General features: G+C 39.1%; 1 protein-coding gene across 3 annotated transcripts in view; it reads right to left on the reverse strand.

The window, feature by feature from the left end:
- LOC108668480 (cAMP-specific 3',5'-cyclic phosphodiesterase 4D) overlaps nt 1-14,770 on the reverse strand; it is a 314,936-nt gene that overhangs the window by 38,650 nt on the left and 261,516 nt on the right. Inside the window, exon 1 of one of the 3 annotated variants that reach the window (XM_018155710.2) lies at nt 9,969-10,668. The exons of the other annotated variants lie outside the window; for them this stretch is intronic. Coding sequence (XP_018011199.2) covers nt 9,969-10,643 — 675 coding nt within the window. The 5' untranslated portion in view covers nt 10,644-10,668. Of the gene's footprint in view, nt 1-9,968; nt 10,669-14,770 lie in introns of those variants that run through there. 3 annotated transcript variants of the gene reach the window in all.

Consider the following 14,770-nt stretch of genomic DNA (forward strand, 5'->3'; position numbering starts at 1 on the left):
AGACCATCAGGCAACTTAATCATACAGACCATCAGGCAACTTAATCATACAGACCAACAGGCAACTTAATCATACAGACCATCAGGCAACTTAATCATACAGACCATCAGGCAACTTAATCATACAGACCATCAGGCAAGTTTTACATTTTTACAGATCAGACCAATTTTAAAATAAGATATTTTAAAACTTGGCGAAAATTTCTAGAAGAAGCTCGCTTACGATGATGGAGATAATGCACATAATTTCTCGGGTGATTTTGGTCATAAAATCACATGACGCCTGGCAGGGGATTTTGAAGATAATATTTGAACAGCGCATCATGTGACTTGTGTTAAAGAGCCGCATGACGCTTCATGTGAATTTGGCCTAAGAGAGATATGGCTTTTCATGAATTTGGCCTAAGAGAGATATGGCTTTTCATGCGAATTTGGCCTCGAAGCAGCATGGCACTTAAGGAAAATTTGGCCTAAGAGCGGCCCTGCGCTTCAGGTGACTTTGCGAAGAGCCGATTTCATTATCAATGGACCCCAATAAATAAATAAAAACGTAGAACAGCGAGTGATTGACCAAAACCAAGCAAAGAACTGTTCTACACAGATAAAATTAAAAAGAAAGTTCATGTGAACTTTTTCAGAAAATTCGCATGGAGGACCAAAGACTTAATTCGGTTTCATTTCATTTTCATTTCATCGAGTGAGGAGAAAGTTCATGAGAGGTCAGACAAATACACGGGGTCAACGGTTGCAGGTGTGCTAAGAGAAAGCTAACACTTGTTTTCAAGGCTTTCGAATTGATGGAAACTGATGGACTTTATTCAACAGCTGAGACTCACTTGTCGTACGAGTAAGTGGGTCAGAGAAAGCAGCAAAAAATAATATATGCTCACAAAAAAAATTAAGTCAGGAATTTCGCGATTTGATTAGTACAATATTCGAGCCCATACAGTATTTGTATTCAAATTCAAGTTTAAAATATAATTCACCAAACAGAATGATGCTTGAAATATAATTAAAACACACGCTGCCTTCACTGGGAGTGAATTCACAGTGAACGCTGCATTCGTTCACATATTATATATGTGATTAACTATGCTTAACATGATTAATTATATAAACTTTAACGATTATGCGATGAAACTTAGCAGAAGCAAAATAGTTGGCTTGGTCGTGTCAAGGAGCCGACAAGTTCAGTCGCACTTATAATATAATACATTATTAACATACGGATCTTCTGAACAATCTAATACTTACTGATATACTTGCAGTGAAACAAGCCGGAGGAGAAGAACCTAAGCCTTTCTCAGCCCTCGTGACGCAGGCGTAATCTGAACAATCTAATACTCAAATCTAATACTTAATCTAATACTTAATCTAATACTCAAATCTAATACTCAAATCTAATACTCAATCTAATACTCAATCTAATACTCAATCGAATACTCAATCGAATACTCAAATCTAATACTCAAATCTAATACTCAAATCTAATACTCAAATCTAATACTCAAATCTAATACTCAAATCTAATACTCAATCTAATACTCAAATCTAATACTCATTCTAATACTCAGTCTAATACTCAGTCTAATACTCAAATCTAATACTCAAATCTAATACTCAAATCTAATACTTAAATCTAATACTCAAATCTAATACTCAATCTAATACTCAAATCTAATACTCAATCTAATGCTCAATCCAATACTTACTGATATACTCGCAGTGAAACATGCTGGAGGAGAAGAACCTAAGCCTTTCTCAGCCCTCGTGATGCAGGCGTAATCTGCCGCGAGGAGACGCGGCGTCTGCTCGACCCACTCACGCATGTGGCTATCCATCATCGAAATAAAAGCCACAATTTGCTGGTATTTCAATCGTTGGTATGACACGAAAGTCTGAACTTTCAAGAACACGATTTGATTGTAATGTTTCAAAATTATCGGATGATTTATTTCGAAATTTTAATCTCTCTCCCAGTAGATTTGTCAGCTTTTATTAAATTTCGAAGTTTGAATTATTTGTTTCCGTTAAAGCTTAATGTTCTTCGCTTTGTTTATTAAATGTACGCAATTCATAGCAAATCAAAGAAGAGAAATCACATTATTTGTTAAAGTCCAAAGAAAGAGAGTAAACAATGATAGGAACTGTGTCGCCAGTTTCATCTAAAAATCCAGGATTTAACTTCGCGCAGTTCGCCCAAGTTAGCGCGTCGTAAAACTAACTTCCGATCGTGAAAAGTTGTTAAGTAATACAAAATTTTAGCCAGAAATTCTGAATTTTTACAATGATAAAAAGTAACCAGAATAAAACAGAAGTATTTGAAACAATAATCGATTTTGAAAGTAATGATTAAGCCTTCAAATAAAGCTTTTTCAGTTCAGAGTGATATGTAAAAATATAATTATAAACCTGATCGAATAAATTCATAAAAAATATAAGTCACGACTTCCGTATTTCCCTAACAGTAGCAACACCCACGATAGACACACGTCAAACAACGTCGGCGACTCTTGGTGAACTGACCCGTGGACAGCCATACAGCGCCTTTTATGGGGAACCCGACCACCTGCGCTACCAACCATGCGTCACCGAAACATCCTCGCGGCGGCTGAATCGTCGAAAAAGTAGAATTAAATTCAACATAAATATCTCACGAAGATATTTATTGCAAAAATCTACCAGCATTTAATAATACATAATAATATCAATAACATGATACCGATTTCGGTATCTTCGTAATGATATCAACAAAGTTGGTACCGATTTTTTCAATTAATTTTTAGATGTTGTAACAGGCATACTTATTATATATTTTCTATCAAACAATATAGCACTCCCCGGCTATCAAATTTTGGCCGCGAGTATCTCCAGCTTAGGCAAAATTCTGCCTAATAATTTCGCTGTATTTAGTCCGATAATGTCACGAAGGGGACCCTGCACCATTGGATCAGGAAGAAGCGGGACGGTTTCTCGAGATGAACAATGGTGCAGGGTCCCCTTCGTGACATTATCGGACTAAATACAGCGAAATTATTAGGCAAAATTTTGCCTAAGCTGAAGATACTCGCGGCCAAAATTTGATAGCCGTGGAGTGCCATATTGTTTGATAGAGAATAGGCCGAGTATAAGAAAAAGATAAATAAATAATAATAATTACGTTATGATTGGTGTACAATTAATCATAATGCGAAATAGAACATCAAGGGAGAATAAGTTTTAAGGGTGAAAATTGCTCTAAAGAAAGAGCTAACCGATATAGTCCACGCTCAATATAAATAAACATGGCCGTTCCTCAAACACGACACACGGATGCGTGTATTTTAAATGCACATCAGTCACATTCAAAAGTTAATTAAAATGTATTGGTGAGCCTCCAACAGCATAATTAACTTAATGATAATCGTGATACTTCAAAATTTGGTTTCAAATATTATTCCGAGATATTAATGTGTGATATAAAGAAATTAGAAATACCATGGATTGTGGTATTTCTAATTTCTTTATATCTCGTTAATTTCACATGCGTATCTAACAAGTGGATGGCAGATAAACTGTGGATTCAGATACACTGAAGATGTCAGAAGAACAGGGAGTCCGTAAGAATGTGGATGAATTAGGAATGAGCGCTGCGGAGAGCGAGTGGCTTAAAGCTCGAACAATAAGAACTATCATTAAAAAATATAACCCAGTACTCACTGCAGTGAGTGCCAGAGAGCGGATTTCTCGTCGACGAAAACCTGTGAAGTCACGAACGGACAGACAGACAGACGGACGGACATGACGAATACAACAGCGCCTTTTCCCATCAATGAAAAAATGCGCTAAATAGACGATAAAGCACTAAGCGAAAATGTTGCCGCTAAAAGAAAGGTAGGGCAAGAATGTCAGTTGTTGTCAGCGTAAAATAACTGTCGAGCGCATGAATTGAAACAGTTCAAGCTATGCTGGGAGCTGCTATGGATGGCCGCCGTTTTGAGGATGACCGCAATGTAGAGGCGATGACTTTGTTTATAAAGCTTTTCTTTATGCGGTAGCAAGCATGCGGGGGCGAAGTAGAAATTATTAACACGTCATATGCTCATTAAAGTGTAAATAAGGGCGAATTGAGGTCAAAAAGATTGTAGGAATATGGAAAAGATTGTAGGTAGATTAAAATGTCGTAGGTAAGTTTAAGATATCATAATTATTTTGGCAATATCTTGGGCAGATAATCGAGGACCGATGAGATTAACACGATATCCAAGGCAGACCTAGAGGTCTTGTGCCGGTTATGGATAACTGAAGTATACAAAAACAATAGAAGTATTGTGATTGAATAAAAAAATATAGAAAATGTATTCTTGTGACAATTTCCGTGAATCTCATAAGCGATATGCACGCACTGAGCAGAGGAATTAGCAAACAATTGATTGCAACATGTGAATATTTGTAATTTAATGTTTAATTAACAAGAAGCTTGTGATCCAGCAGGTCGACAAAAATTCAAAATGGGTCAAGTAAGTTTCTTCTCACTATCAAGTGAGATGAGGCGGAGATCTGTCATATAAATGCAACGAACACTCGAATCACATTTCAAGGATTTACGATGCCAAATTAGTCAATAAAAATAGATTTTGAATATTTATGTTTAGCAAGCGAGGTTCAAAAAATAAAATTCCTGCTTTTTCTCGGCACGTTTGAATCAAATAAAAAGTAAGGGTGGCGCACCGATGATAATAAGTGGGCGTGGTATAGACTATAGGTGGCGTATCGATGGCTGGCCACATCTGCCAACAATCGACTCTAAAACACCAATATTTTTTATTCTACCCAAACCTCCACTGAAGAAGGACGGCTACCCTACAAAATAGGCAACCGCATGACGCCTGAGCGCATGAGGAGTGGCCACCACATGGCCCTGCGTAACACTAATTTATGAGAAGTCATAGAGTAAATTTGAAATTTAAGCAGGCCTACTTATTACCTTACTTGATATACTTTTATCTTTTGATGCATATTTAAAACCACATCTCCAGGGAAGTTTTTGCAAGTTTTTTTGTGTGTAAATTTGCGTAGCATTATTTATGTTATAACAATAAATAGAGTATATGCCATGACATAAATGCTGTACATTACGAATCCAGTCAAATTTTCCATCCTGTGAACACTTCGCGGGAAAAATTCAAAATTTTGCTGAAAGAAAAAACAGCATCAAGCGTCAAAATTACCGGCTTCCAGGCAGCCTGATGAGGCTATTGAGGGTCTAGATTCTGGGTTATCCGGTCGCATGAAGTGACACGTTCCTCGAGTACACGTCAGGGGCCATACTTTCAAAACTCGCTAAGTGAACGTATAAGTACTTACGCTCTATTTTCTTGTCTATGACTGGTGGATTTTGCTTGAAAGGCCGTCAATGATTGGCTAATGAACTTACGATCTCTTAACTTTTTTTGAAAGTATAGGCCCTGGTCACAGGCCACTGAACTCACTTCAAGCGCTGACTCAATTCTCACGTGATGACTAACGCGAGTATTCAACTTCCAGTGAAAATCAATATTTTCGGAGCGGAAATTCCCTGAATATCAGCAATGACTATACATGTGTATTAGAAGTGCTGCTGTCTGTCTGACATAGTGGCAAACCAGCGATTTTTTAGAATCAGTTAATTTTTAATTTTCTCAATTACTCAAGATTTAATCCAATATCTTATGTATGATGATGCTGGTATCCATGATACTTTGCTGGTAGCTTGATCTACTTATAGGACTTGAAATTGAACTTGAAGGAGAGTCTAAAAAACTCTCTGCTTTGTCACTAAGGGAGTGCATTTAAATTACTCACGGTACTGCAGAGACATTAATTCACGTCTGATGAATACGCCAAAAAAAACAACGTACCTGAGAAGAAAAAGTGTATATTAGAATTATAAAGTATGATTAGAATATTCATAAATATCAAAAACGCACACAATGATGCAACAATTGTCAACTAATTTGCGCCAAAAAAAATTTTGTCTTCCTCCAACAATTCACAATTGTTTATTCAGGCGCACTATTTTAAAGCGTTGAACTTAAATCTTACCAATCACGGAGAACAGTTCACCGGTCATAATGGAATTCATCAAATAACTGAAAAGTTAATTCTCTCGAGCCAAAATGATTCAACAAATAGGTTCTACAAGCGTACCACATAGATTCGCTTTCAAGTGCGCTCCAGTATTGAAAAGAATTATCTTCAAACGATGACATAATTCAACACATTGCAACACTAGATAATTTAATTCTTAAATATGATATAAGTCGACCTGTTCTACCAAGAAGGCAGATCCGGCATTCCAGGAAGCATCGCAGCTTCCAGTGAGCGCCGCATGATAAGCGGTTCGTTACCGGGCAGCAGCGCGCGATTAGCCAGAAATTGCAGGTTCCTGGAGGAGTTCTGCAGGTCTTGCTACTTTATTGCTTAATCTATCACACTAATCTGGCCAAGCGGCAAGAAATTCGACCTATTGACGGTTCTCACGAGCCTTAATTGAACCTTCCCGAGAACCCGCGATCTTGTGAGGGAATCGAAAAAAGGATATTTTGGAAAAATAAATAGAAAACACAACACAGTACTCACTGCAGTGAGTCACAGAGAGAGCATTTTCTCGTCCGTCCGTCCGTGAAAGTCACGGACAGAGAGGACAGACAGACGAACGGAGATTCGACACGTCAGATTACTCTGTCTGTCGTGTTACCTGGCTAAATCGGGTAACCCAGTCATATTGCGTTACCCTGCCACGTCAGATTACCCTGTCTGTCGGGTTAGCGAGTTAAATCGGGTTACTCTGTCATATTGCGTTACGCTGACACGTCAGATTACCCAGTCAAGTCAAGCTATCATGACAGGTCGGATTGCCTCGATTTTTTTTAGATTTTCGCCATGTTTATTTTATCATATTCGTTAGTGTTGAATTCTTCGGCAGCGTGCGAGTTTGAAGTCAACAATTAAGAAATTTAAGCCTCGGCTTCACATAGCTTCGCATGAATTGAAGTGAACAATCGTGAAATAATCTAATTGATACAACGAATCACAAGAGAATAAACATAAGAAAAATAGATTAGTAATTAAGTTATCGTGTTGAAAATGTACCCTTATTCTTAATATCTAAATATTCAGGTAGTCAGATTGGTCATAACTTAACAGCCTATTTTCCTTAACTTAAAGTTGACACCAAATAGTTTAAAACCAAATTCATTGATTTAATATGCAGTTGGGAATTTGGAGCCAGGTTCATATATTTCAATTAATGTTAGATTTATTAATCGCGACAACCCTGCTACCACTTTGACTATCCATTTCTAAATTGCTGCAAAGAACCATCTACCCGGCCACAACGTCACGAAAATACGTCTGCGTCTAAACAGTCAGTCTCTAGCACAGATGGTGTGGTCAACAAGTGCCTCCATGCAGTCAACTTCAATTTTCACTCTCGACTCATTTGCCACTAAACATCTTGGCCAGTCCCTATGAAGAGATAGGGAGTTCGGTGAAGTGACTGGCGGCGGGATGACGGGGGCCTTCTACGTTGCTACCTTCGGCGCTACCGTCTTTGACGTCTACCGTTCGGACTAACGGCGATGGAAGTTTGACGCGGCGACGTTCAACACACGGCAAAGATCCTATGGACGTCTGAGGTGGGTGGCAGGTGATTGTCGCGCATTACCTTGTTACCTTTAGAGTCCCATCAGGCATCAATTCCTTCACTTGCTCCTAAGATCATTTACCGAGTAGCTATTACCTTGAATATTCAAATTGCTACCATAAAATTTTACCAACCAGCTCCAGTGCTTTAGCTCTTTATTATCTTACCTTAAAAACTTTACCTTACCTGCTAGCACTGAGCTCATTACCTAATATTACCTCGAGTAAAATTTTCTCATCTAAGATATTAAACGGTTACCATTACCCCATGTACCTATGTCATTACCTAGGAATATTTTCTGATACCAACTATGTTTAATATCCGGGTTTAAATTTTTTACCAATTCAAGTTGTTTTGCGTCTCTCATAATTTTGTTATTTGACAGTTTCACTTCATCCTCCTTTTCGGAACCGCGGGTGGCGGATGGTCGGGGGGAGCGCCACCGATGGGCTTAACCCGTTGTCTTCTCCGACCGCCAGTTTCGCAACAGTTTCATTCATCCGGATAAATAAAATATTCTTTGAATTGAAGCTTAATTTATCCCCCACTCGCCATAGTTTTCGAAATATCGATAGAAGAATAACTGATAGTGATAGAATCATCACTACCCCAAGAATCAGATTTGCCCACATAAATTACGAATCTTATATTATTAATAGAAAAGAAAGAATTAAGGAACTATGTACTAAGGAAAAGAAAAAAGTGATATTTCTAATTAAAAAGAGTTAAAGAGGACATTGCGGGGTTGGACAAGTGACTGCATAAAACGTCCTTTTAAAGGATTGATCGATGAGCGTCTCACACACGCCCTTCTTGCCTGACCTAGAACTGTTGTGTAACCTTTAACCTTACAAGCAGTCTCACAATACCTGACTTGTTAACATCTCGCAGTCATTAGGTCTGCCTCTACCATCACGGTCACCGATCATTAGGGATTTATTAATTCCTAACATCGCAAATGCAAGTGAAATGCTTCATTACCGTCGCTCATTCTAAAGAAAAATCTCCGCTCGATTGTCCATCATAGCGATCACTGTGAACAATGATATAATATATTAATAATAATATTTATGTTTTCAAAAGAAAAAAACTTCACTAATACGAGGGAAGGGAAAGTGATAACTCGCTTCGGGTATTGCTTTTAAGTTTTTTTTCATTATCAATAGTGGTGATTAATTTGATTTACCATCATCATTCCATCAACACAATTCAATAGAATGTCTCATTTGAAGCCAAAGCAAGTGATTCGAATATAAAACTCAATCCAAGCTTATTTCTAGAAAGCTGAAATTTTCGATGCGAAGAGATTTTTACTTGAGGCTTAACTCAGGAGGCTTAAAGTTGTGGAAGTAAGAAGGCATACATGTCCATGGAGCCTTTAAACATCTTTTTTCTATCAAAACTTTAATCAACATTGCCGTACGCATGTGTACCCTCAGTAGTGGAGTATTTTTAGCGCATTTTCTCATTTATGAAAAAAGGCGTTATTGTGCTCGTCATGTCCGTCCGTCTGTCTGTCCGTCCGTCACTACGTCCGTCCGTCTGTCTGTCCGTGACTTCAAGTTTTCCTCGACGAGAAAATGCGCTCTCTGTTACTCACTGCAGTGAGTACTGAGTTACCTTTTTTTCAGTAATGGACTATTCACTGTACCATGAAGAAAGAAAAGCATTCCTACAGCTATGCAGCGCGCTATTAGTGTCAACTGTTGAAGTGATGTGGTATTTCTTGCCACCAGGACGCTATTTCGAACTATAATGTTAGCAGCTAATTGAAATAATACGCTATTACTCCTAACAACATCATGTTATGTCTAATTATTATCTTTACAGCTGTGTAGGTAAAATGCTAAAAATGCTATTACCACGAGCCTCATGCTATTTTAAACTTTAGGCTCCACAGCTGGGGACACAATATGGTTTTCCCTCTCTACCAGAACGCAATTTTGCAGCACGAACCTCAACGTTGTTGGAGTAAGAAATTAATGGATATTATTTGGCCGACCCAGGAGAATTTCCATTATATTAGTAATAGCTGTTGACTTTGAGTAAATTGAAACAAGATGAATGACACTCTACGGACATTCATTTCCAGAATTAAGTGCTAAAATACAAATGTACTCCTCAAACACTAAATTAAGTTTTGGACACAAATTTTTTGCCTTGCGTGGAAAGACTCGTATATAAATTAATAAACAGGTAATATCATGAAGCACTCTTTAGGCGAAAAAAAAAATAAAATGAAATGCTTGTGCAAAAAAGCACAAGTACATTATAAATTTGTCTACATATTAAATTATTCTCACCTTTCTCGGTCTAAATAGTGCGGTCAAATGGGCAAATTCAACGAGACGTCTCATTTTGCCTTTACTTTCCTTTTTTCTTCTAATGCCTTCTTCTTTGGAGCCTCTTGACTTAGCACCTTTCCAGTGGACAACTCCGGCGACAATTTCTGCCTCATCGGCCGGCATAATTGCACCGGTTTTGCAGAGGCGTTCAAGAGAGCTGGCGCGTAGCAGTCGCCCGCCACACGGGCACGTCGGAGTGAACCTGGGATCGATAGATTCGGCCGGGTCGAGAACGGGCTTGCTCGGCGCTCGGGCCGACTGACTGCCACTGGCCCGCGAGTAGACTTCGATAGGGCCCGGTAGCGGAGCATGGTGGTGATGGTGGTGGTGATGATGATGATAATTATATCGGTGTTGGTGGGAGTCACTACAACAGCCCGGTACTATGTCAGGATGGTAGGCAGCGGCTCCAGTCAATGCAGTAACTTGCGAAGAGGTGCCAGTGACAGATGGGCTGCTGGCCGCGACACCTCCAGAGCGCGCATGGCGATGGCCGTGAAATGGTCCTTGGGCTGGTGATTGTGAGCCAATGGTTGGTCCTGGAAGGGCAGCGATGGCGGAATGATCGATGACCAAGGTTTGTGATGCAGGATTCTTTTTAAAAGCGGAGGAACTTGCTTGGGGAATAGACATACTCGGGGAAGCTTGGCACAACACCAGTGCAGGATGAGAATGGACGTGGCAATGCTCCTCCTGGTAGATGTGCTGGCAGGAGCTAGAAAGCAGCGGCTGTTTATGGACTGGACTATGGTATAAAAGAACGCTGGTTTCTTCGGGCGTACTTTGTACACATCCTAAAGGCTCATGACGCCACTTAGTTCTAGCACTTGAGGAGTAAAGGTGCCCAGTCTTATTGATATTAAAATGTGTCGGAGATGAAGGCTGGCTATGTTGCAGTCCTCGGCATAACCCGCCACAAATTGGCGAGGGTGTTTGGCAATCTGAACGCTTGGCCTCGTACGTGTGATACAAGACAGAACGCTGCTGGGGACTTGACTGGAGTCCACCTCCACCATACGGAGGAGGTTTGTTCTTTTGCAGCAGAAGCTGCATTCTCCAATGCACGCTGAGGTCACCGGCAGAGGGAGGCGGCTCACAACAGGGCCGCGTCCCTCCACCTCGCTCACCAGGGCCCTCAGGGTCCCCAATTTGCGTGGGCACGGCCACTACGACACGACCTCCTCAGGGTCTCCAACAGTCACTACGACACGACCTCCTCAGGGTCTCCAACAGCCACTACGACACGACCTCCTCAGGGTCTCCAACAGCCACTACGACACGACCTGTTTAAGCTCACGAGCCACCATAACCCAATTACAACCTCATGTGCTGCTCAAACTAAAGCAAAATCATACTTTAAAAAGTCAATCATTTGATTGACTTTTGATCTTTAGGACCGTTCACAGAAGGACGCAAAATGCTCTCAAAAACTCTATATTCATTCCCTGAGTTATACTTTTAGAATAATGTAAAATAATGCATAATCAAAATACTTGATAACCAGCGAATTTAGTGGTGATAAGATATAAATGATATTTTCTCATTTTTATCATGGCTGTGTCAAGTATACTCGTATATTTGAATGATATACGTTCAGAATTCCATTTAAATTATAATCCACGTCATGAACCGCAACGACATGCTTTCAAACCAATATAAACGCACTTCCAAGACATACTTGTCATTTGCGAATTTTCCATTTTCGCATCTTTGATGATCGAGGAAGTTCTGATATTTTTCAGGACGTCAAGAGTAGCTGGTGTTGTCGCTGCTATAGATGCTCTCATATATTAGAGTTTTCTGCTATCGAATGTTCAAGTCCCTTAAAATAACGCAAGCTTTCGCTGCCGTAATAGCTCTATGCGGAAACTTATGAAACATTGTAAAGCTTTTCTGTTTGTGCAGGTTTTACCTATTTAGCAGTTTATACTAGAAATGTCAATAGACTGCTCTTCACAGTTTCCAATCATTAACCATGACAGAAGCGTTTGAAATTCACTTTCGTCGGTATAAATATATTCGCAGTTAAGTCGCTAGTCACCGAGACAGGGAAAACAATAAATTTCCTGTCGGGTCGTTTGCAGTCAAGTTTTATCTCACTAGCAAACGTTAAATTAATTCACTAAACATTACTCTAAGCATCACAAGGAGTACGCAACTAATACTTTATAATGTAGAGTTCGTGATTGTCATCCACAACGAAGCTCAGTACCAACATTTACATTCCGATTGCATCGTGTATGTAATTGTCTTTTCCATTCTGGCTTAAAATTATTCTCCCTGGCTTTGCGGAAAGACGAATAAAATGGAAATATAATAAATGGCAACTAATAAATACACGTTTCATAATAACAATGAAAAAATACAAGAATGTTTACTTCACGCGATATATCAACGACCATAAGCATATTTAGACTATTCACCGAGAACATTTTCAACTTATTTACGTTCATGTTTCCGCAACCTGAAAAACTCTGGTAAACCTACACACACGCACAATAATAACAACGACGACAACACGAAGCCATTTGACGAGGACGCTCACTCCAAGTTATATTTGGCACAGCGAAAAGTTCCAAATTGGCGCCAGGCAAATTGCCACAATCAAAAAGCCTCGCGGTGGCGGACTCTGGCGAACCGTTCAGGAATCATTGATTTCTTTGCTTCGGGTTCGTGACGACAGCTCCGCTCACCACGTCACAACGCTAGGCAGCACTTCAGTCTACGTACCTCAAGCCCAGATTTAGTCGTCAACAACTGAGATTTAGAGTCGAACAGGATTACTCAGAGGATTGAGTCAAGAAGCAATATCAATTTTTTTATAACATTAACTATTTAAACAAACAAGCCTCAATCATGTGAGGTACCTGAATAAATACAAAGGTAAACGTATACTCAAATTGAGTGACACATACTTTGCTTTGTTCGATAAGGGCATCTAAGTGCAGAATTATGCAATCACCGACAAGTAAACAGCCGCCATTATGAAACATTTTTAATGAACAAATGACCATCAGCGTACATAATCGTACTTAATAAAGTGTGTGCCCCATTCTCAATCGTATTGTAAATTTCTAAGTCTCATTTTATGAGTTAAAAAAACAGTGTAGCAGTCACATTCTAAATCCAGTTGTTTTTTCGTTAACAAGTGAGGATAGAATTTTTACAACCAAGTATAATGAATTTCATATGTACTGATTCGAAGTTTCATTGGGCTAGTGAATGTGACGTTGATTAGCTAGTGATCGTTTATTCTACGATAAGAGGGAGTTAAATGGAACTGCAGATTACATGAGCTTTGATGAATAGTGACAAATGTTAATCCGCAGTAACGTCCCAAGATAATTGAGAGCTTTATTATTCGCTTGTGGGATCTTGTACATTATCCAAATATATTATGAATTTCAGTTCCTAGCTGCGATGGGAAGTGACAGCTCTTCAGCTGAACAAAAATTGAAAATATAAAAACGAGGAACATAAGTGTGGCAAAACAAAAAGGATATGACCGTTGCCAGATACGAGTAGATTGAGCAGTATCCCAGTTGTCACTGTGATAGTAAAAATAGACTGGATAAAAGAAACATGTAAAATGTAGGAACTGAACTGAGTAACTTAGATGTCGTCTGTGATTTGTAGAGGATTAAATGGGGACTGGGGTTTAAATGAAAAATGACGGATTGGTTCGGCTTGGTTAAAGAACTGTGCAAATGTAGGAGGAGTTGTTCAGATAAAGAAGGGCTTACATTAAACAGTGGCTTAGAAGTAAAGTTTCGTTTGCTTATAAACGTTTTTTTGTCAAATTATGCGCCGACTGTCTTGACCATCTAATGGGTGAGCACTTCGAAATAGTATGACAATAATGTGACACTTTCGAGTGGGAATGTGGGGGCCGAGAAAATATTTTAGACGTGTAAGTACACGTGCACGTTTTTGACGTGTAAGTGAGGACAACAGCATCTAGACAATGATCATCTTTAGACTTCAAACAAGATAATAAAAATTGCAGGAAGGAAATAAATGCCTCACACTTATTTAATCAAATGTTGAACTTTGCATCTTTGTCGAAATTTGTACGAAGTAAAAACACTTATTATTTAATACAATCTTGAAATAATTTAGAATGCGATTTTAGGCATCAAGCATTATGAGAGCGACAGAGGTATAAGATGAGAGGAAAATACCTCAGCGTTTCCTCGCTAAGAACGTCATATGAACTTATGTACATCGAAGCTACTAGTCGAGACGAGGCATTGAATAGTCCAGCACCTAGAATGGACCTGGAATTTAGCATGACCCATTAATTTCGCAAAAATTACGTTTTTCTGAGCTCTTATTGTGCAAAAAATTACCCAGAAAGGGTCTCGAAATCGACAAAGCTGGAGCTTTAGTTACTAAAATGGTCGGATGAGAGAAAACTTGGGCGCAGAAGACACTAAACCTTTCAGGTTCGTAAGACTGCATACAGTACAATTCAGCACGGAAACCGCCAAACAGATAAGTCATTGTACAACTTATCAGTAGAAATGTTAAAGCAAGAACTTGTGAACTTAAATTGTAATAAACTTAAATATTCAACAAATTTTGACGAATCCACGATCCGCAAAATTAAATGCGTTCTATTTTGCTCTAAAAGCAATTTGTTCACGAGGAATTTACAGCACACTTCACCCATTGGTCGGTGGATTGTATAAAAGTACTGCTAAATACAGAAGCTTATTTCTGCCAAGGGAAAATGTGACCTTTAGAAGTACACACTCCGA

Source organism: Hyalella azteca, unplaced genomic scaffold (assembly GCF_000764305.2).
Source record: "Hyalella azteca isolate HAZT.00-mixed unplaced genomic scaffold, Hazt_2.0.2 contig10098, whole genome shotgun sequence".
In the NCBI taxonomy this organism is placed as follows: domain Eukaryota; kingdom Metazoa; phylum Arthropoda; class Malacostraca; order Amphipoda; family Hyalellidae; genus Hyalella; species Hyalella azteca.